Below are 22,014 nucleotides of genomic sequence, written 5' to 3' on the forward strand. Positions count from 1 at the left end.
AATTTAATTAAATTTGCATTATAAACTATTTTCTGGATGAGTAAATATATTTATTTAGTAAACATGACTTAAAATTACAATTAATGATTATCCTAGTTTAATTGACTTAAATCAAATAAAGTATAATAAAATCAAAATAAACTGAAGCTATTATAAACTCTCTAATTAAGGAAATCTTCTAGTGTTTCTCAGATTTTAAATTTGTATGCACATCCTAAGAATTGAGTACACAGAATAATTGTTCAAAATGAAAAATGCAACGTAGAAGGAAAGATAGAAAGTAACACAAAACAATTTGTATCTTAATTTCTTGAACTATGTCACCCTATATCCTTTTCCAACAAAAAACTTAAAAAATTAAATTTTATATAATTATAATGAATAAAAATTACTCTCACATAAATCTTTTATCTTGTGACATAAAGGAGTTTTTATAACATTAAAAATCATTGAATCAACATGTATCCTAGGGCAACTAGAATAATATGACTAATAATGAACATACTATACTCAAGAAATACATGCAAAATTGATATTTAATATTGTTCCCTCTAAACATGGGGGGGGGACTTATTTCATACCTTATGGAGATTCGTTTCCCAACAAGCAACAAAGCCTGCCTTTTTTAAAAAAAAAAAATATTTATTTATTTATGCATACAAGAACTGAGGTACAGGCCAGAAGTGTAGGGGGTGAGAGGATTCACCAGAGACAGAGTGGGGAGCAGAACAGGCAGATCTACTGAAATACACTGCTGAGGGGAGCAGCGGGAGAGACAGGAGAGGTCTGCTGTGCCATGTGGGTCACCTCTTGCTGCAGTGGCTGCGGGACAGCTTCATTGTGCTGAGACTTAACTACCCTTGCGCCACCAGGGAGGATCTAGAAAAAGTCAATTATAAAGGTGTTTCACCTTTCTCACATACAAAAGGAGATTTAAAAATGTTCCTTATTTTTTGGTTTTTTTAAAAAAGATTTATTTATACAAGAACTGGGGTACAGTCAGAGGAGCAGGAGGGTGAGAGAATTCACCAGAGACAGAGTGGGGAACAAAACAGGCAAATGGACCCAAGACACTGCTGAGGGGAGCAGCGGGCCAGACAGGAGAGATCTGCCGCGCCAAAAGGGAATCTCCCTGGCCGGCCGGGATCGAACCCGCCCTAAAGAGGCTACAAACAGCTTCACAGCGCGGTGCTCAACCCGCTGCACCACGGGGAGACCCTGTTCCTTATCTTTTGATAGTGAATGGTGGTCCTCAAAAATATCAGGTCCTAATTCCTGGAAACTGTAAATGTTAGTTTACATGGTAAAATTTCTACAAATGTAATTTAAGAATCCTGCAAGGAGGAGATTATCCTGTATCATTCAAGGGGGCCCTAAATGCCATCACATGTATCATTACAAGAGGAAGACAGAGGAAGATTAGACAAAAGCCCCCAGGATGCCACAGAGTCAAGTGGCCAAAGCATGCCAGCAGTCACTATCAACTGAAAGAGGCAAGGAAGTGATTCTCCCCTACAGCTTCCCTAAAGTATGCTGCCCCCTGGAAATCTTGGGGGTTTTTTTAGCCCCATTTCATAATTCTGATCTCTAGAACTATAAGAAAATAAATATCTGTTGTTTTAAACCACTAAGTTTGTGATAATGTGTTGCAACAGCCACAGGAAACTAACACATATCTCAAAAGTAGTTTTTCTCAATGAAAGAGAAAATACCTACAAAAGACTTTTTCATTAAATAGCAGTGTATTTGTTTGTTCGTTCCTCACGCAGTAATGTTAATTACTACCCTTGGAAATACTCACCTATATTACCACTGAACTATTTTTCTATTGTCTTATTTTTAATAATAAATCATTATCCTGCAATATTGGCAATAAAGCAATAGTAGACAGACTGCTGTGTACTGTTTCATGCTTTTCTTCAAAAAGCACCTTGTAAAACTGATGGGAACTTATTAAACATGTAATAAATAATTTTAAATAATCTTATCTAAATTATGTTCTGCATCATGCTTCAGCCTCAGAGGTCAAGGAAGTTAGGAAGGGAGGAAAATAGTCAGATGGAATAGAGTATCTGTTTTGTTGCCTCACAAGCTGCAGCCAGAGAGCTGCAGATGGGTCCATCTGCTGCCCAGTGCAATTCCTGGCCCTATAGTTATTAGCGTTTCTGCCAGGATATAGAAAATGACTCACAAATTATACTATTATAATGCTACGTATACTAATTATAGTTTTACCTTATTCACTGCTCAAAAAGATATGCAGTTTTGGCCACAAATTATTAAACTAAGAAAATACACGGATCTTCTTTAGTTACTCTTTAATAATAGAGATTGTCAGAGACCCTCTTATTTAAAATAATTCCTAGACAATTTTGAAATTCTGACACATTTTTATCTCTAGAAAAATTTCCAATAATGAAGTTTGTTGTTAGAACACATCATCATGAACAGATATCAACACATAATTTTCAACTTAAAGAAATATGAGGGCTTAATGGAGAAATAAAATTTAAATTACAATTCTAAATTCACATAAACTATAACCTAAGTGGAAGTGAGGAAACCATCTCTCCCTCACATATACATAATGCTATACTATATATGCTAGCTCAGAATGCTATAGGCTTTGCATATTTCAATCATCATAACAAACGCGTGAGGTAGCTACTATTCTTTAATATACATATGAAACAAAACAGATTGAATGACATGCCCAAAGTTAAAAAACTAGTAATTACTGACAGCACTGGGGTTCTACACACAGATGAAATGCAAAGCCCATGCTTTATGTATGCTTTTCCAACACTCTACTGTGACCTCCTCAACCAGATTTCAAATATTCTGTTCCACTGGAACCACAAAGCAGGGTTAGAGAATTCTAATTTTTTAATCATACTTCTATCCCAGGTTGTTTCCTGCAATAGGAAACAGAACAAAATCTTATTTCAAGTCCCAGTTTTTGGATAGGAAAGTAATGAGGAGCTAAACCAACTCTCAGCTAAATTTATCATTTCAGAACGATTTTGTCTGAGCCAACACAGCTTTCTTGGCTCCTTAAAGAATGGAGTCTTATTAATTTTTTAACAATTTTAAAAGGAAATCAATTAAAGACGTTTGGTCAAAATGGTGGTAATATCTTTTTTTATTTAAATTTTATTTTTATATTCCCCATACAATTGCAACCCCCTTATTTTGACCCCAATCCCTCCTTTCCCCGACCCCCAACCCCCACAGAGTGTCTCTGGTTCATAGTTGTTTGTTGATTTTGATTTTTACTTTCTTATAGTTATTCTTTTTCCTGGTCTCTTATTTAAGTTTCCTAGATTCCTGCTATGAGTGGGACCATCCGGTATTTTTCTTTTTCTTTCTGGCTTATTTCACTGAGCATGATCCCTTCCAGCGCCATCCATGTTGCTGCAAATTGCATGTGTTTATCTTTTTTGAATGCTGAGTAATATTCCATGGTATATATGTACCACATCTTCTTGATCCAGTCATCTATTTTTGGGTATTTGGGTTGTTTCCAAAGCTTAGCTATTGTAAATAGTGCTGCTATAAACATAGGGGTGCAGGTGCTCTTTGGAATTGATGTTTCTGTGTCATTTGGGCAAATACCTAGGATTGGAATTGCTGGATCATATGGAAGCTCTATGTTTAGTAGGTCCAGAAATCTCCACACAGCTCTCCATAGTGGTTGGACCAGTTCGTACTCCCAAAAATGGTGGTAATATCTTATAGGCAAAATTGTTGCACTGAGTACCCATCATGAACTCTGAAGCACCTGAGAATTTACCCTACTTACAAGCCAAGTTATCCCAACACTTGGGAGAAGATCTAACAGCCCTATGTGAGAGACAAAGGACTTTATTATTCACAGAATGGCAAGTAACAAGAGCAAAAATTTGTTATCAGTTCCCCTTGCCCCCTAATCTCACTAGGCAACAGAGACGGATGGATGCCTGCACATACAGTACATCACATTTATTACAGGACAGGAACTCTGAACTGAAAGAATTCAAATATTTTATAATAGACAGCAAACATACCTGCACTGTACTCAAAGGGGGGCATAATCTTTATTTTACAGGACAGCAAGCACGACTGTCCTTTGCTTTGGAGAGAGAAGCTGTCTCATTCTTCTAAAAGACAGCCCTAAAAAAAGGGCAGTTAGTACCTCACTCATGAAATGTACAGAAACATAAGACCCATGAAAATTATCTATCAATAGTAATGTGTACATTCCTTGTGAGCAAGGATTATGAACTGTAACCTCCCAGAGAAGGATATACAGGAACATAACTAAATACCTTAAATGTAAAATCATTTCCAATCCAGTACTTAGGTGTCTGGGAGAGAGTCAGACAAATTCTGACCATCACCTGCCAAGCCTCATTCTCCTTATTTCTGAGACAGCATCCTGACTTGACTCACAGACTGTGCCATTCACTCAAACCAAATTCCGTTAAGCACTATGAATTAGACACTAGGTGTTAGGGGAGATAAAAAAAAGCCCAGTCAGACATCAACCCTAAAAAATCCTAATTATTGTTCCCCTCTAGCATCAAATACTATCTGTTTAGATAATAATAGTTCAGCTAAAGGAACTATGGAAAAAGAATCACCACCACTTAGTTCTAGTAAAATTGTATTGAAGATTAGTGGAATGAGAAGTGATTTATATACTTCTCCTCTATGCTTTTATTTTCCAAATTTTCTATAATAAGTAAGCATTGCTTCTGTTATAAGAAAAATACATCAACCATGGGGTGTATCTCAAAGTTCACAAAAGTCTTATAGACTGAAAATGCAGGGGTAACTGTTATTTAGGAGATGAGCACTAAACTAGATCTGTACTGTGTTAGTATTCTATGGATTACTACCTATAAAGTATTGCCAAATTCAGAGCTACTGGGAATGAGTAAATATTCTGCAACAACTTAAATCCCTAGAAGCAATAGACATGAAGAAAAAATTACCAACTTGCACAAAAATATATAATGCTCATAAAGATACAAAATAAAATGATGGAAATTGATTACTATATTCAGTTCTTATGACATGGTAAACATATACCAGAAGTATGTCTTTAGGAGAGTGCATAAAATCAGCCAACTCACAAACTTATTACATAATAAGAAAATGAAAAAACTAAATTTTCTGTGCACTTTAATAACATATTACTCAAACGTGAGTTGTTACAGTATGTAAAATCTGATTAATATGTTCTTAAATATTAATGCCACCTTATCTATTTTTCCATCTAAAAGAAATGTCAGGACTAGAAACAAAATCAAGAAAACAGGAGGCACCACGGTTGTCTATCGATTCAAAAATGGAAAGTATCTTTAAAGTATAAGAGACTCTGATGTTGCAGCCTGATGGAAAATGACAAGCCCATGGCTCTGGCATCTGCTTTAAACAGATACCCTCTGCAAAGACAGGTGATTTCTTAATCCTGTATTCCCCAGAATGATGCTGTGCTGCTATTCCTGCAGCAATAATGGAAGGATCTTTTTGAGCATAGGTACTCTGAGAAACAAGGATGCAAACAAAAAGAAACTGCAAAGGAGAAACCACAGCTGCTAGTCAAAGGGTAGATTACATGCATGTTCAGCGAGAAAAGGCCTATGAGTCATATAGCTAATAAGCCACATAGAAGGACAAGATTTTTTTAAAACATTAAAAAGGGGGAAGGGTAGCTCTATGCATAGTTGCCTGTAAGAAATTTTATAAAGTGTTTTGGCTTCAATGAGAAACGACTAATGAACAGAGTAATGAGATTCAAACATCAGTGATGTTTCAGAATGACACTATACTTCCACCCTTATAAAGTTTTATACTGTAAGTCTGGTGTTTTGAATCAGTGTATTATTTATTAAACAATTCTTTAAAAACTTATTTTCAAAAGACAAATGTTATAGCCTCATTGCATAACTTTTACTAAAATAAATTCCAGATGGATGAAAAAGATAAACATGGAAATGAACCAGGAAAAAAAAAGAAAAATATTTCAGTGAATAGTCACTTAATTCTGGAATGAGGTAGGACTTTCAAGGCATCAAATTAAGAAATAGTTCACAAATGAAAAGGGTGGAAAACCACAGTGCATCAAAAAGCAAAATGAGCACCTCCCTGGTGGCCTAAGGGGTTAAGATGCAGCACAATGAAGCTATCTACAGCCACTGCAGCGCGAGTTCAATCCCCAGCCAGGGAGATAACCCAGATGGCACAGCAGACCTCTCCTGATTCACCAGCTGCTACCTTCAGCAGTGTATTTCAGTAGATCCTCCTGTTCTACATCCCACTCTGTCTCTGGTGAATCTTCTCACCCAATCCACACCTCTGGCCTACACCCCAGTTCTTGGGTGCATAAATAAAAATAAATCTTAAAAGCAAAGACCTTTTAGTACTTGTTTCACTGAATAAGAAAGATTAATATAAAAACAGTGTCCATCAAAGTGACACCCTTGGAAACTCTAGTAGGTTTTAGATTCCAAAACAAAAAAGGTCCTTGAGGAGAGTTAAAAAATAACCCAAGTGCAAGTTCCTTTGCTAAACAAAACTAACTGCTTCATCTTTGATTTATCCCTATTAAGACCAATTTTATAGCTACAACACTGTGTGCTCCTTAAAAAAAATACTATGTTTAGAGAGCAAGGACCTTAATTGGGTTTTTTAACAACAAAGCACTAAATAAATACTGGATGCTGAAATTCAAAGCAAATTACAGTAAAACTACATCCAAGTACTAACTAGATCTTGCCTAGCTTCTGAGATCAGATGAGATAGAGCATGTTCAGGATGGTATAGTAGACAAGTTACAAGAAACTAATCACAAAGCAATGACAAATTCCACAAACCAAGCCAAAGCAATTCCATTAGTCTATGTTTTAATATTTTTTCAAGATTTATTTATTTATGCATACAAGAGCTGGGGTGCAGGCCAGAGATGCGGGGGGTGAGAGGATTCACCAGAAACAGAGTGGGGAGCAGAACAAGAGGATTGACTGAAATACACTGCTGAGGGGAGCAGAGGGCGAGACAGGAGAGGTCTGCTACACCATGTGGGTCACCTCCATGGCCAGGGATCGAACTCATGCTGCAGAGGCTTCAAATAGCTTCACAGTGCTGCAACTTAACCCGCTGTTCCACCAGGGAGGCCCCTAGTCTATGTTTTAAGTGGCCAAGTGGTTCCCTACACACCAGCACACTAGCATCTACGAATAAGACAAAATAGTTTCAGAGAAAGCATGATTAAGTATGGAAACAGTTCCCATGTCTCTAGTCTCACAAGACAAGAGCAATAAAAACAAAAATCAGAGTAACTATGACAAATCTAATCTAACTGGAGAATGGTGCACATATATGAGAAACATAAGAAAACACAGGAAAAGAAAAAAAGACGAATTGTGGATGAACCTAAAGAGGTCTCCAACGGTTAAGCAGCTGACTTTTTTGTGTTAAACATTTGAATGCACCAAACTATACCCTGTGTTAGAGTAACTACACTCAAAGAACTCCAAAATAAATAAAAAAGAAATGTAAACATATACCATATTTCCTTTATTTTACAATGCACAGTTTTCTTCTAATGCTAATGTTTCTGAAATCCATGTATGCACTTATTGTGGGATTAGTTGTTTTTTTCCACAAAAGTTATTGAATTGATGGTGAATGATAATAATAAATTAATTGCAATAAAAGATCACAGTTGCTATAACAAAGAGTTATCACTGTATGTGAAAGACAAAAAAGGCAAAAGATAAAACGAATAGCCTAATATGGGATACAAAAGATCAATCAGAGCTTACAAGATAGAAAGGAAGACTTTAACAGTAGGATGGAAAATTTTTTTTAATTGAAAAAAAGAAGAGACATGGAATAGCATCATACTTTCAAGAAAGAACAGTATGTAATTTAGTAGGCCAGAATGTAGAATTTGGAGGCAGTATGAGATTAAACTAAAGAGCAAGAAGGCCAGGACTGCAAGGTAAATTTAACACCCAAGAACCAATCAATGTAATATACCATAAGGGACAAAACCCACGTAACCATCTCAATAGAAAAGGCAGCTGACAAAACCCGATACCCTATTTTGATTGTTAAAATATTAAATAACTAGTTATAAAAGGGAATTCCTACAACCTGATAAAAGCATCTATGAAAAATCCAGAGCTATTACTATATTTAACAGTGAAAGAATGAATGGATTTCCCCTAGATTCAATGACAATATAAGCATGTCCACCCTCATTGCATCTATTCAATATTGTACTAAAAGTTCTAGCAAGAGTAATTAGGCAAGAAACAGAAAAAGGCATCCAGACTCAAGAAGGAGTAAAACTGTATCTGTAGAACACATGATCCCATATACAGAAAGTCCTAATGAATCCATTTAAAAACTAATAGAATGAATAAACACGTTCAGGAAGTTGCAAGATTAAAGATTACCATATAAAAATCTATTATATTTCTATAAACCAGCAATAAACATCACAGAAATGAAATTAAGAAAAAAAATTCCACTTAGAATCATGTATCAAAAACCATAAACTTAAGACTATTGGTGGTGGTCATAACGTAATATACAGACATCAACACATAAAGCTGCATATCTGAAATTTAAATTATGCTATAAACCAATATCACCTCAAAAAAATTAGAAAAACTACAATATATTTTTGAACAAAATTAAAGACAAATCAATTCAAAGAAAGCTCATAACCATGAATTGACAACTTAATATTGTTAAGATGGCAAAACTCCCCAAAATGATTTACAAATTGAATATCCCAATTTGAATTTCTTGAAGAAACTGACAAGCTTATGCTACAATTCAAATGGGAATGCAAAGGTCCTATAATAGCCAGTTATTTTGAAAAAGAACAACCTTAGAAAAGTCACACCTCCCAATTATAAAATTTAATACTAACTTACTATACAGCTATAGAAATCAAGACAGTGTGGTTGTGGGATAAGAATAGATATGTAGTATGTCAACTATTTCTCAATAAAACTGGAGGAAAATAAACAAACTGGAAGATGGGGGGAGATTAAACATACCGATCTAAGAAATCAAATTGGGAGTCCAGAAATAAATATATTTGTGGTCAATTCTCAACAAAGGTGACAATACAGTTGAACAAAGAATAATTATTTTCAAGAAATGGATACTCACACATAAGTAGACAACTGGATATCCACATAAAAAAGAATGAAGTTGGACCCTGATCTCACATCATTCACAAAAAACAATTCAAAATGGGTAATACATACAAATGTAAGTGTTAAAACTACAAACTCAAAAGAAATCACAAGAATAAAACTTCATAACCCTGGGTTAGGCAATGGTTTCTTAGACACAATACCAAAGGCACAAGCAACATAAGAAAAAATAGGTAAGATGGGTTTTGTCAAAATTTTAAAATGTTTGTGTTTGAAAGAAGACAACCCATAGAATAGAGAAGTATTTACAACCCATATAGTTGATAAGGTACTTCTATGTACAAAGTTTAAAAAAAAATCTTAGAACTCAGTAATGAAAAGACAACCCAATTAGAAAATGGCGAAGTCTGATTAGACATTTTTCTTAGGAAGTTACACAAATGGTCAATAAACATATGAAAAGATGCTAATGACTTTACTAGTCATTGGGGTATGCAAATCAAAATAATGACATGATACTTCACACCCACTATGATGGCTATAAACAAAAATGGATAATAATAAGATAAGGAGCACATGGAATCCTCACACACTACTAAAGGGAATGTAAAATGCAGGAACTGCTTTGGAAGACAATTTAGCATTTCTTCAAAATGTTAAACATAGAAATGCATATGACCCAGCAATTCCACTCCTACATACATACACAAGAAAAATGAAAATTCACAGTTAAAAATCTGTATATTAATAATCATAGCAGCATTATTTATAATAGCCAGAGTACAAAAAACCAAACTGTCCAACAATTGGAATTGATAAAAGAAATGTACAATGTATATTTCCATCTACATGTATAAGAGATTTTAGAAATCTATATCTCCAACATGATTTAAATGGGCTAAATGATTTTAAAATGGTATCCACTAAAGTCTTTCTTGATTTATATTTATATTTTATATTTATATTTATATCCTGATCACCAGTGATATTAATATATCTTCAATAACTGTTGGCCATATGTTATTTCCTTTACTGTGAAATAACTTCACTTATTTTGTCCAACTTTTATTAGTTGTTTGTCCTATTCTTATAGAATTCCTTATACTAATCCTGTCAGTTCTGTATACTATAAATATCTTTTGCTAGTTTATAATTTGTCTTACTGGTTTTTTTAGGGCGTCTTAATGAATAAATATTCTATATTTTCATACAATCTATCAATCTTTTATTGTCACTGCTTCTTGTGTCTTGTTTAAGAATATGTAAGATAGGGGCCTCCCCGGTGGCGCAGCGGTTGAGCGCTGGGTTGCGAAACTGCGCGCGGCCTCTGCGGCGCCGGTTCGATCCCCGGCTGCTCCCCAGCCACCAGAGGAGGGTCCCACATGGCGTGCAGACCTCTCCTGCCGCCCGCTGCTCCCCTCAGCAGTGTACTTCGGTCCTTCTGCCTGCTCTGCTCCCTGCTCTGGCTCTGGTGAATTCTCTCACCCTCCCGCACTTCTGACTGTACCCAGTGCATGTATAAACAAAACAAACAAACAAAACCAGCAAAAACAAATAAATAAAGCATGCCTCTATAAAAAAAAACAAAAAAAAAAAAAACAAAAAAAAAAGAATATGTAAGATAGGGCCTACCTGGTGGCGCAAAGGGTTAAGTCTCAGCACTATGAAGTTAGATCCCTGGCCAAGGAGCTACCCACATAGTGCAGCAGACTTCTCCTGTCTTGCCCGATGCTCCCCTCAGCAGTGTATTTAGGTAAATCCATCTGTTCTGCTCCCCACTCTCTCTGGTGAATCCTCTCACGGCCCTCCCTCCACCTCTGCACCTCTGCCTATACCCCAGGTCTTGTATGCATAAATAAATAAAAATAAATCTTTTCAAAAAAAGAACACGTAAGATATATTCAGCTGCATTTTTTTCTACTAAGAGTTTTAAAGTTTGGTATTATCACTCCAAGTTGAAAATAGACATGTGTGGGCCTCCCTAGTGGCACAGGGATTAAAGTCTCAGCACTATCAAGCTATTGCCAGCCATTGCGTTGTGACTTCAACCTCTGGCCAGGGAGCTGACTCATGTGGCGCAGCAGACCTCTTCTGTCTCGCCCGCTGCTCCCCTCAGCAGTGTATTTCAGTGGATCTGCCTGTTCTGCTCCCAATTCTGTCTCTAGTGAATCCTGTCATTCCCTGCACCTCTGGCCTACACCCCAGTTCTTGCATGCGTAAATAAATAAAAAACTTAAAAAAAAAAAGAAAATAGACGTGCAGAGTAACGCAGCAATTCCACTCTCAAGTATACACATTAGAGAAAATCTTGCACTCTTACAATGGGAGACATGTCTAATAATGCTTATACAGCAAAAACACAGAAACAATCCAAATGGTCATCATTGAGAAAGTGGATAAAACATGGTACAATCACACAATAAAAGACAATGCAATCATCAAAAGGAATGAACTACAGCTTCACAAAAATTTGGATGAATCTTAGCAACTTAACATAATACACAAAAATTACCAGTTATATAAGGCATACTGTATAAGCTTTTTCTTACACTTAAAATTTTTCAAAACAAGGAATAAAGAAGTAGGACTTTGAAGTGTATTGTTAAGGAGCTGTATTGTATCATTGCATGAATTGCATCCTTTTGTTACTGGCTTGAAGGTGATTCTTTTTTGAGGTAATACTTGTTTACAACACTGTATGTGACTCAGAGTCATAGGATCACACCTCCTCAGATGCATGTCCCCACACCATATAGCCACCAGCAGGTGTTTTAATAGTGACAAGTGACAGTCAAACTTGCAGATTAGAAATAGTACTCTGGCTACAATATAAAGAACTAACTATAACTGAAACAAATTTGAAGCAGAGGGATCAATTTAGGAAAAGTATTGGTCCAGTTAGAGATGATGAGAAGAGGACCTAAACAATGGTAGTGAGAACAGACAGGAAGTAAACAGATCTGAAAGCTATTCAAAGAGTTATGGCCAAACAGTACAGAAATTAAGAGAAGGGGAAGAGTAGAAAATAACTCCCAAGCTTCTGGTCTGGGTGAGCAGGGGGCATAGGGTCAATAACAAAATTTGAAATTTTTTAATGTATTTTGAATTATTTATATATCTATATATGGAAAATGTAGTTTACCCCCTTTATTAGTAACTATAAAATTTGACCCTTCTGGGCCCTCCTGGTGATGCAGGGGTTACAGAGAGGGCTGTCAAGCAATTGCCAGCCACTGCAGCAAGAGTTCCATCCCCAGCCAGCCAGGGAGCAACCCACATGGCACAGCAGACCTCTCCTGCCTCACCTGTTGCTCCCCTCAGCAGTGTATTTCAGTAGATCAGCCTGTTCTGCTCCCCACTCTCTCTGGTGAATCCTACCCCCCGTCCACACCTCTGGCCTGTACCTCAATTCTTGTATGGATAAATAAATAAATCTTTATTAAAAAAACTGACCCGTCCCTTTCAAGGTTCACCCTCCCTCTCCTTCATACCATCTCTGATGACCTACCAACACAATCAGAAGTCATCGCTCCCTCTTTTGAATCCACACAGCACTTTATTTTTTCTCTTACAACATTTACCTTCCCGTAGACCAGCATTTCTCAATGTTAGCATCACTGAAACTTTGGAGCAATAAGTCTTTTTTGTGTGGGGCAGTCTTGTTCACTCTCAGATGCTTAGCAGCATCCCTGACATCTACCCACTAGTAAATAGTAACCCCCCACCAAGTTGTAACAATCAAAAGTGTCTCCAGACAGTGTCAAATATCCCTTAGGAGTAAAATCTGGGAGTAATTAAAAATCAGTTGGGGTTAGGGCCTCCCCGGTGGCACAGTGGTTGAGCGTTGGGTTGCGAAGCTGCCCGTGGCCTCTGCGGCGCCGGTTCGATCCCCGGCTGCTCCCCGGCCACCAGAGGAGGGTCCCACATGGCGCGCAGACCTCTCCTGCCGCCCGCTGCTCCCCTCAGCAGTGTACTTCCGTCCTTCTGCCTGCTCTGCTCCCCGCTCTGGCTCTGGTGAATTCTCTCACCCTCCCGTGCTTCTGACTGTACCCAGTGCTTGTATAAACAAAACAAACAAACAAACAAATAAATAAATAAATAAAACATGCCTCCATTAAAAAAAAAATTAAAAAAAAAAATCAGTTGGGGTTAGACCAAACAACCCCAGTTGACCTAACCTATATAATGGACATGTGAGTACTTATTTTGTACCACTATGAAATCATAAACTCCTCAGAGGCAAGAAGTTTACAACCCTGTCTATTTACATAAAACAGTATGACAAATTCATTCTTACATAGTTATTAAGGTAGGTTAAGGAGACAGTTATCTATGTTTAATTTACTACTTTTAATTGATAACTACCTTTAAAAGTAATTGATTTCCCACTAATAGAGGCAGACATCCCCAACCAATTAGGTCAAAGTATTGAGGATTTACATATTGTAATTACTCTTTACAGAGGGGAAAAATTGTAGGCTACACATTCTAGAGTCTCTGAGGGACATAATCATTTAACAAAGTCATTTTTGAGTGAAATTCAAATTCACAAATGATCTACAAATGGTTAGTCTCCAAAAAGTTCAAATAAAAGTTATGCCATACTTATTAATTTCTCCTGAACCTTAAATCCCTATTATACATAAAATTCTATTGAAGGAGACTGAAGTCATTAGGTTTTTTTTTTAATTTATTTATTTATGCATAGAAGAACTGGGGTACAGGCCAGAGGCACGGGGTTGAGCGGATTCACCAGAGACAGAGTGGGGAACAGAATAGCCAGACTGACAGAAATACACTGCTGAGGGAAGCAGCAGGAGAGACAGGAGAGGTCTGCTGCGCCATGTGGGTAGCTCCCTGGCCAGCCTGGGATCAAACTTGTGCTGCAGTGGCTGCAGATAGCTTCACAGTGCTGTGCTTACCCCCTTGCGCCACCAGGGAGGCCCTGAAGTAATTAGTTTAAAAGTAAAGTGACAACAATCTCTGTCACAACTTACAGGAGAGTACACAAAAATTAACAGTGTCCACAAATAAGAAACAACTTACTTGGCTATTGGGGTTGGGGGGGGGAGTAATCTTTTCTTTACAAAATTTCACATTAAATGGCAAAGGTGTGGAGAAAACGAACACTTTTATACTGTTGGTGGGAATGTAGACTGTCCTGCCCCTAGAGAAAGCAGTATGGAGTTTTCTTAAAAGACCAAAAATGGATCCGTCACATGACCCAGAAGTTTCACTCCTAGGTATCTATCCAAAGAGCACAAAAACATTCATTTGAAAGGAAACTCGTATTCCCATTTTATTGGATCAGGAAACAGTCTAAGTGCCCCGAAACAGATGAGTGGATCAAGGAGAATTGGTATATGTGCACAATGGAATACTTGTTGATCAGGGATCAAAAAGGATAAACAATACATTAAATTTTGACAAGAGTTTCTAGTTTTCATTAGTAGGTTCTGAGGTATCAAAACTTCCCCTGTTGTTCTCTCAGAGTTGGTGGTTGTTATCTATACTTCCAGGGAGGAAATATATGTGGAAAATTAAACTTTATTCTAACTCTGCTTAAAAAAAAATTTCACAATAAAAATAAAATTAGAAAATACCCATTACAGTCCACTGACTACTATCATGTAGTACCTTTATTTGAAACAGAAGAAATCTGTTGAAGTGTGACCTTCAGCAGACTTAGTGTACTAATATAAAATGAAACTAAACACAAACTTAAATTGTTATAAAATCACTTGTACCATTTTCTATTACATTAAATGGTTTCCTGCAGTGTAAGGTATTTTTTTCCACAAAGAGGTGGCAAACAAATATTTCCGAAACATTTAAGGAACTCATTATAAAAGCATTACAATGCTTTAAAAAGGACCCAAATACAACCAGAGTGTAGAGAAAAAGAGAAAACTAAACTATTTCCCCTTCTAGGTCATGATGATAAATAGTCTCTATAAAATAGAGCCGGGTATCACACAGTTTAAGCATACCTGAAAGTGGGCTGCTGAGATGGGTAAGAGAGTAATATGCCCTTTTGCAAAGTTTCACTGTGTGCCTTGGAACTTAAACACCACCTCCCAGGAAATCAATATGCTCTAAGTCTTCAATTACTTTTATTTGTGACGTGTCCCTCACATCATCTGTTATGCTGCCAATAAGATTCTGGATTTTGTCTATTCTTATTTTTTAAGATTAATTTTATTTATTTATGCATACAAGAGTTGGGGTGTAGGCCAGAAGTACAGGGGGAGGGACGGGGGTAGGGAGTGAGAGGATTCCCAGAAACAGAGTGGGGAAGAAAACAGGTAGATCTACTGAAATACACTGCTGAGCGGAGCAGCAGGCGACACAGGAGAGGTCTGCTGCACCATGTGGGTCACCTCTCTGGCCAGGGATCAAACTCATGCCACAGTAGCTGGTGATAGCTTGATAGTGTTGAGACTTAACCGCTGCACCACCAGGGAGGCCCCAAACATGGTAAGTTCTTATTTTCTAAACACTATTACTTTAACTGCTTGCTACACAACCCTAGTTCTTCTAAACTATGGCTTATTCTCCTTAGTGATTTTACTGAATAACTTTTCCTCTGCTTATCAACCTTCTTTTCCCTCACTCCTTTAAGATTAAAATTTAAGACATTAATGTCCCCAGACATGCACCTTCACCTTCGGCTGACTTAGCAAAAGTCAGGTTACTCCTCCCTTCCAATGGCTAACTGCTCCTCACCCTGTCCTTCCTCCCCTGTCCTCAAATGAAGGTCTTCCCTCCTACTCTTACATTTTAACACTGAACTCGCCACCAGTTCCCACCTCTCAGTAAACATTCAGTTAACATCTGTCATTAAGATCCAATGTCACCTCTACTTCATATCCATGCAATTTCTCCCCTGAAATTCTGCAACTGTTCTCCCTGCCAAATCACAATTTGATCCCATAGGATCATTTATATCAAGATTCAGCACATACCTAACTTTACAGGAAGCTATTTCAAAAAACCACAATCAAATTAAGCCTTATATATCACAGTTTCATGTCACGTATATCTACAGCATGTTATAATTCTTTTCTACTTGTTACACATATGTACAATTAGATATGTACTATACACATTCAACTATTTTATAAACCCTCCAAGGACAAGAACCCTGTCTTTTTCTTTCCTAGTGGCCATAATCATTTCCAAAGTTTGTGTTCATAAAAGCTTGCTTTTAATTCATCTACTCTAAAATCATCAAAAAAGGTATCAGGGCCTCCCCTGGTGGCACAGGTGGTTGATCGCAGTGCTATGAAGCTGAAGGCAGCTTCTGCAGTGTGGGTTCGATCCTGGCCAGCCGGCGAGACTCCCACATGGCCCAGCAGACCTCTCCTGTCTTGCCCGCTGCTCCCCTCAGCAGTATATTTCAGTCAATTATTCCTGTTCTGTTCCCTACCCTGTCTCTGGTGAATCCTCTCACCCCCCACAAGTCTGGCCTGTACCCCAGTTCTTGTATGTATAAATAAATGAATCTTGAAAAAAAAGATATCAGTGAAGACAAGTTATGCAAATAGCATGCACAAATAAAACACACTGCACCATAAACAAAAATTACATAACCTGTGAAGTTAAACAGCACTTATTTTTCAGAATAACTTATTTAGCATAGTGTTTATTTTAATAGCTTTGTTATATGGAATGTGCTATAATGGAAATAACCCCAGAATAGTGCTAGAGTTGGAAAATTTAGGCTCTGACCCACTGTTATACACTAGCCATTTAACTATGGGCAAATCACTTAACCTCTCTCAACAACAAGGAGTAATTACTATGTACTCTGCCAAGCTCACAGGGTTATTATTAGGATACAATAGGATAATACATATGAAAGTGCTTAGAAATTTATAAAGAGCTTTATAAATGGTATTATTTTCATGATGAACATACCCTCCAATTTAAGATAATATTTAATTTTAAAATGTGAACTTGCAAAAGAAAGAAATTAAGGAACAACGATCTATGCTACAGAAGAACACATCATGAATAAAATTAGTCACTACAAGGTTCAGCAACTCAAAAATAAATCTAGAAGAGTTAAAATACGAATCAACAAATGCTTCACATTCAATTTATCAGGAAGACATTTTTACATTAAAGTATATATTTCAATCAGGCCACAAAATCATAATCACAAATTCATTCCACTGAATGCAAGGAGAGTGCCTTCACCTATGTAACAAATCAGACTCTGCAGTTTATCAGGCTCCATTTTACAACCTCATACAATGCAATTGCTATGCCCCACGTTGAAGAAGTGAACCAGCACATTTAGGAAATACTAGATTTGACCCCAGGTTTACAGGAAAACATGTGATTAACCAGGACATAGCACAATCTGATGTATGTAAGAATTCCTAAATGTGTTTCACAGACCTATTGTTTATGGACATAAAGAGATATAAAGCAGCACAGGGAGCAGCTGCAAGTAAGCTGAGATTTATTTGTAGCACTGACAAAGTCAAATATGAGGTTTCAGGATTTGTTTAGGTAACCATTAAAATCATTTTCAAGCTCTCTTAAAGTCAACAAATTATCATGGTATCCAGACCTACTAAAAAGTTACAGGCAATTTCCCTTTTGTCAAGTCTACCTACAGACTATCAAAGACATTACAAGAGTCAGCTACTTTTCTGAAATGGGTTACCAACTGCCTGATTCCTGTTTTTATATCTTTTTATGGATGTGGATTTTAATTGAGTATTTGGAAGGCAAATCTATTCAAATATATATGAGCACAAACCACTAATCGGAGATTCAAGTAAATGAGTAAACTCTCCCTTTTAAAGTTCCCTGGAAAGCTTAGAGCTAAATCTCCTGGAAAGCTTTGGGCTCTATCCCAGCAAAGGATGGGGGTGGGGATGAAGTTAAAGAGGGAAAAAGAAACAGGGAGGGCTGCTGCATAGACGTAAGGGGAAGGAAGAGGCAGGTGAAGAACAGACATGAGAAATAAAGAGGTAAAAAGACAGATAAACTTTGCCAACAGCTATCTATTACATATTTTCCATCATAGCAACACTGTTAATAACAAAAACAAGACCTGCTTTATATTCTGAAAGCACTATTCTCTTAATGCAAATCTATTATTAAATTAACTCTGATATTAACTGTAAACCAGTGTTAAGCATGGGACGTGAAGTAACTATAGCCTCCTCTTAAGTTTCTATTCACTCCAAACATAATATGATGGGGGGGGGGAATGAGTCTGTTTCACACATTATTAAAAAGATTATTGAACTAAAACTTGTGTTCCTAAAAATAAGGTATTTTAGAGTTTCTCAGCAGTGACTACACATTAGATTACCTGGGAAGATTTAAAAAAAAAAAAATACCACCAAGTCTCTTGGCCCCAGAGATTCTGATTTAATTGGTCTGGGGTGGGGCCGAGGCATACATTTGGAAAAAAAAAAAATCCCTTGTGATTTCAATGTGCAACCAAGGTGGAGAACCACTGGTCTATTTGACTGTATACATATGTTAGAAACAGCAAGATAATTATAAAAGCCCTATCTATCTCCTCCCTTTGAAATTTATCAATCTCCCTTTCTTATGCAATTCTTTCAAGTGAGATTCTCACCAGCTTACATCTACATTTAAAAAAGCTTCCTAGTTTACTACCTATTTTCTCTTCTTCCAATTTCTTCCCAGTCCAATAAACGGTGATATGCTTGTCTAACTAATCAGTTTGGTTCGGAAACCTTATCCCACCGAGAGTCATTTTAAGTATAACACAAACAATAGAACTGTTTTCATTGGAGGATACTCTGTGCATATACACATGTGTACACTAGTGTGAGTGTGTGTGTATGTATCTATGTACACATATAGTTTCAAACATGCTCTATTTTTCTTCAGCCACAGTGTTCCTACCTCCATTTATACATAATGGATATTAGTTTCGTCATATACAAAAAGCTTGCCACTGTTTCTTTTAACAAAACTCATGGCTAAATTTTGTTAAAAATGTATGGTAAGATTTCTTATTCAAAATTTGACGTTTCCTCACAAGGAAAATATATTCAACTGGAAAAAAAGTAAAATGAGGTAAAATTATCTCAAAAAGTCCTGTGTTATTGCAGATGCTGACTAAGTTTATGATAAATGAATGTTTACCAAGAACAAATACTTCTGAAAACTGAAAAGTCAAAGGTTATAATCACATGAGATTCACATTTATGAAAAATATTATCACACACAATATAAGCAATATATAATAAGAAAACTGAACAAGTATATGATTTATTCCCTGCCTTTAAGGAGTTTTCCATCTATTGGGATGGGAAGACACAAACATAAAAAGAAAATAAAGCCAGCAAGCAAGTGGTAAAGATCAGTAAGTACCAAGGGAATTCAAAGACGCAGAAGACTGCTGTGGACTAAGAACTGGAGAAGGCTTCTTAGAAAAGCTAGGGTTTGGACAAAATGAAATAGATGGAGAGAAGAAGGAAATCTCAAGCATATCCACGACCTTCTACAAAGTTGAGACAGAAATTCATAAAATATACTTGAGGAACAGAGAGCTGACCTAGTTGGAAGACAGGGTTCTATGTAGGAGCTTTGGGGAGGTAAGGTTGCAATAATAAATTGGAGGCAGTGTGTACGCCCTGAATGCCACCTAGGATGCTCAAACTTTGTTTTACAGATAGAGAGATCTTTTATAGGACATAAAAGACAATAAATAAGACAATATATCCCCAAGATGATGTTATCTGACACCAATTTTCTTGAAGCTTTTGAAGAACATACCAAGTAGCATAATATGTTGCCAATATATTCATGAATATGTGAATATATTGTTTAGAAAATTTGTTGAGTGAAGGCATAAATACTGAAACATGCTTTCCAAAACAGAAAATCAGTGATTACTACACGTTCAAAGTTCTTAGGACAATTCTTAAGAAAAATTGGTCTTCAATTTTAGATTTTTCCTCCTCTGTGCACCCTCCTGCAAATACAAACCTTGATTTAATATCCAGAAATTTAAAATGTTGAAAGTGTTATTCTGAAAATAAATCTTTTGTTATTTCTTTATGGATGTATTTACTTAATATATTGCTTTAAAATTATTGTGTCTATTAAAATAATTTTGTCCATTTCTTTCAGGAAAGCTGATGAAAACACACACATAAATACCAGATTTAAAGATTTTGGAAAGAAACAATACTTTCCCCACACCCAAACACACCTAAAATAATCAGACTGGCAGAAGGGAAAGAAGAGTGTGCTCAGAACAAAAAATGCCATCCACAACAAAGACTACCAGAGAGTATATGAAGAACATTACAATAGCCGATTTCTTCATCCAAAAGAATAAACCATTAACCCACAACTCCATTAAGATGGAGTTAATTTTTTTTTTTCTCAAAAAATGCCCTGAAATTTTTTGGCTATTTCTACTATAAAGATTAAGACTCTAAAATAACTCAAAACAAGGATTCTTTGCCCTAGCAACCAGACACGTAAGTGATTGATGATTTAATCTGCCACTGCAGCAAATACTAATTTAAGCACCACTACCTTCTAACAGAGGAAAAGGAAAAATCTGTCTTTAAAAGCATACGTGACAAGCAGGCAAGAATATTCCAGGATGATTAAAACACGCAGAGCAAATAAGAACACAGAAAAATCGTGGCAAATAGCTGTTGTACTATGAGAAGGGGATATGCTATTCCCGCAGGCACGTATGCCTTTCAGGAGTATGTATAATTATGATTTCATGGATTGTCTTTCCTGCCCCCCCCCCCCAAACACACACACACACACACACACACACACACACCGCCTTCGGGAAAGATGGAAACGTCCAGGAGAGTTGGAAGAAGTGCATTAAGGTGTCAATACCTTCTTCCCCAGCCCTCGCAAGGGTAACTCGCTTTCACAACAAGGTTTTCAGCCCTCACAGCCCACCCAGTTTCCACACATCTTTCAATCACCATTCCACACCCCCCGCCCCCGCCAGCGCACCCGCCATTCCCTTCTCTGCCCCTCACACTCAACAGAACAGGCTGCTCAGACTTTGTCAGTCTCGCCGCCCCCGCGCACCCGCCCAGACCAGCGGAGTCCAACCACGCAGCCACGCAGCCACCCACTCCCCCCACCTCCGCTTTCCGAACCCCGCTTCCCCTCCCCCGCCACGTCCTGTCACCTGCTTGGGTGGTGTCCGTCAGGTCGTAGCCGCTGCCCGGGAACTCTCGGAGTTTCCTACCACTGAGGCTCAGGATGCCGGAGTTGCCCGCCTCCTCCAGGGCCCGGTCCAGGCTCCTCACGGTGTGCTGAGGCTGCAGGCTCCCCGGGTTCCACTGCGGCCCGTTGGGGAACGGCTGACCGAAAAGTGTCGGTACCGGGATGGGCACCACCAGGGTCCCGCCACCCCCGCCGCCTCCCCCTCCGGCTCCGCCACCTCCCCCTGCGGCCGCGCCTCCGCCACCGCTGCTTCCACCTCCACCACAGCCACCGCCCCCACTGTTACCACTACCTCCCTGACTCGCCGCCATGTTCCTAGGAGAGAGAATAGCCCCCGACAATACTCTCAGCTTGAGCCGCGAGTGTAGGGGGTTCTTAGGACGCATGCGCAGGCTGGGGGGTGGGGGGAGGTAAAGGGTGGGAAGGAACCGCGGTGGGGGGCGGGGGGGAGCGGGCTGGGAGGAGGTGTTGAGCAGAGCAGAGCAGAGGTTCCAACGTGCAGAACGCTTGCTTTTAAAAAATGTATGGTCAGAGGAAGGATGCTGAATCCCGGTTCCGCTGCCTTGGGTACCAAAATCTTGCGAAGCGACACCAGCTGGATTCTCGCTTGTGTGGCGATGAGTCCCCAAATCTCTAA

The 22,014-nt window shown here is 37.9% G+C and overlaps 1 protein-coding gene across 6 annotated transcripts in view; it reads right to left on the minus strand.

The window, feature by feature from the left end:
- Positions 1-21,703, minus strand: part of LRCH2 (leucine rich repeats and calponin homology domain containing 2) — a gene marked incomplete at its 5' end in the record, with an annotated part of 75,054 nt that extends 53,351 nt beyond the window's left edge. For 5 of the 6 annotated variants that reach the window (XM_084258329.1, XM_084258328.1, XM_084258327.1 and 2 more), the window contains one exon: positions 21,340-21,688. In XM_084258329.1, coding sequence (XP_084114455.1) covers positions 21,340-21,688 — 349 coding nt within the window. Of the gene's footprint in view, positions 1-21,339 lie in introns of all 6 variants that reach the window. The other variant, XM_084258324.1, reaches the window with a different exon arrangement.
- Between the last annotated feature and the right edge of the window lie 311 nt (positions 21,704-22,014).

This window comes from Talpa europaea (assembly GCF_964194135.1).
Source record: "Talpa europaea genome assembly, chromosome: X".
Lineage (NCBI taxonomy): Eukaryota > Metazoa > Chordata > Mammalia > Eulipotyphla > Talpidae > Talpa > Talpa europaea.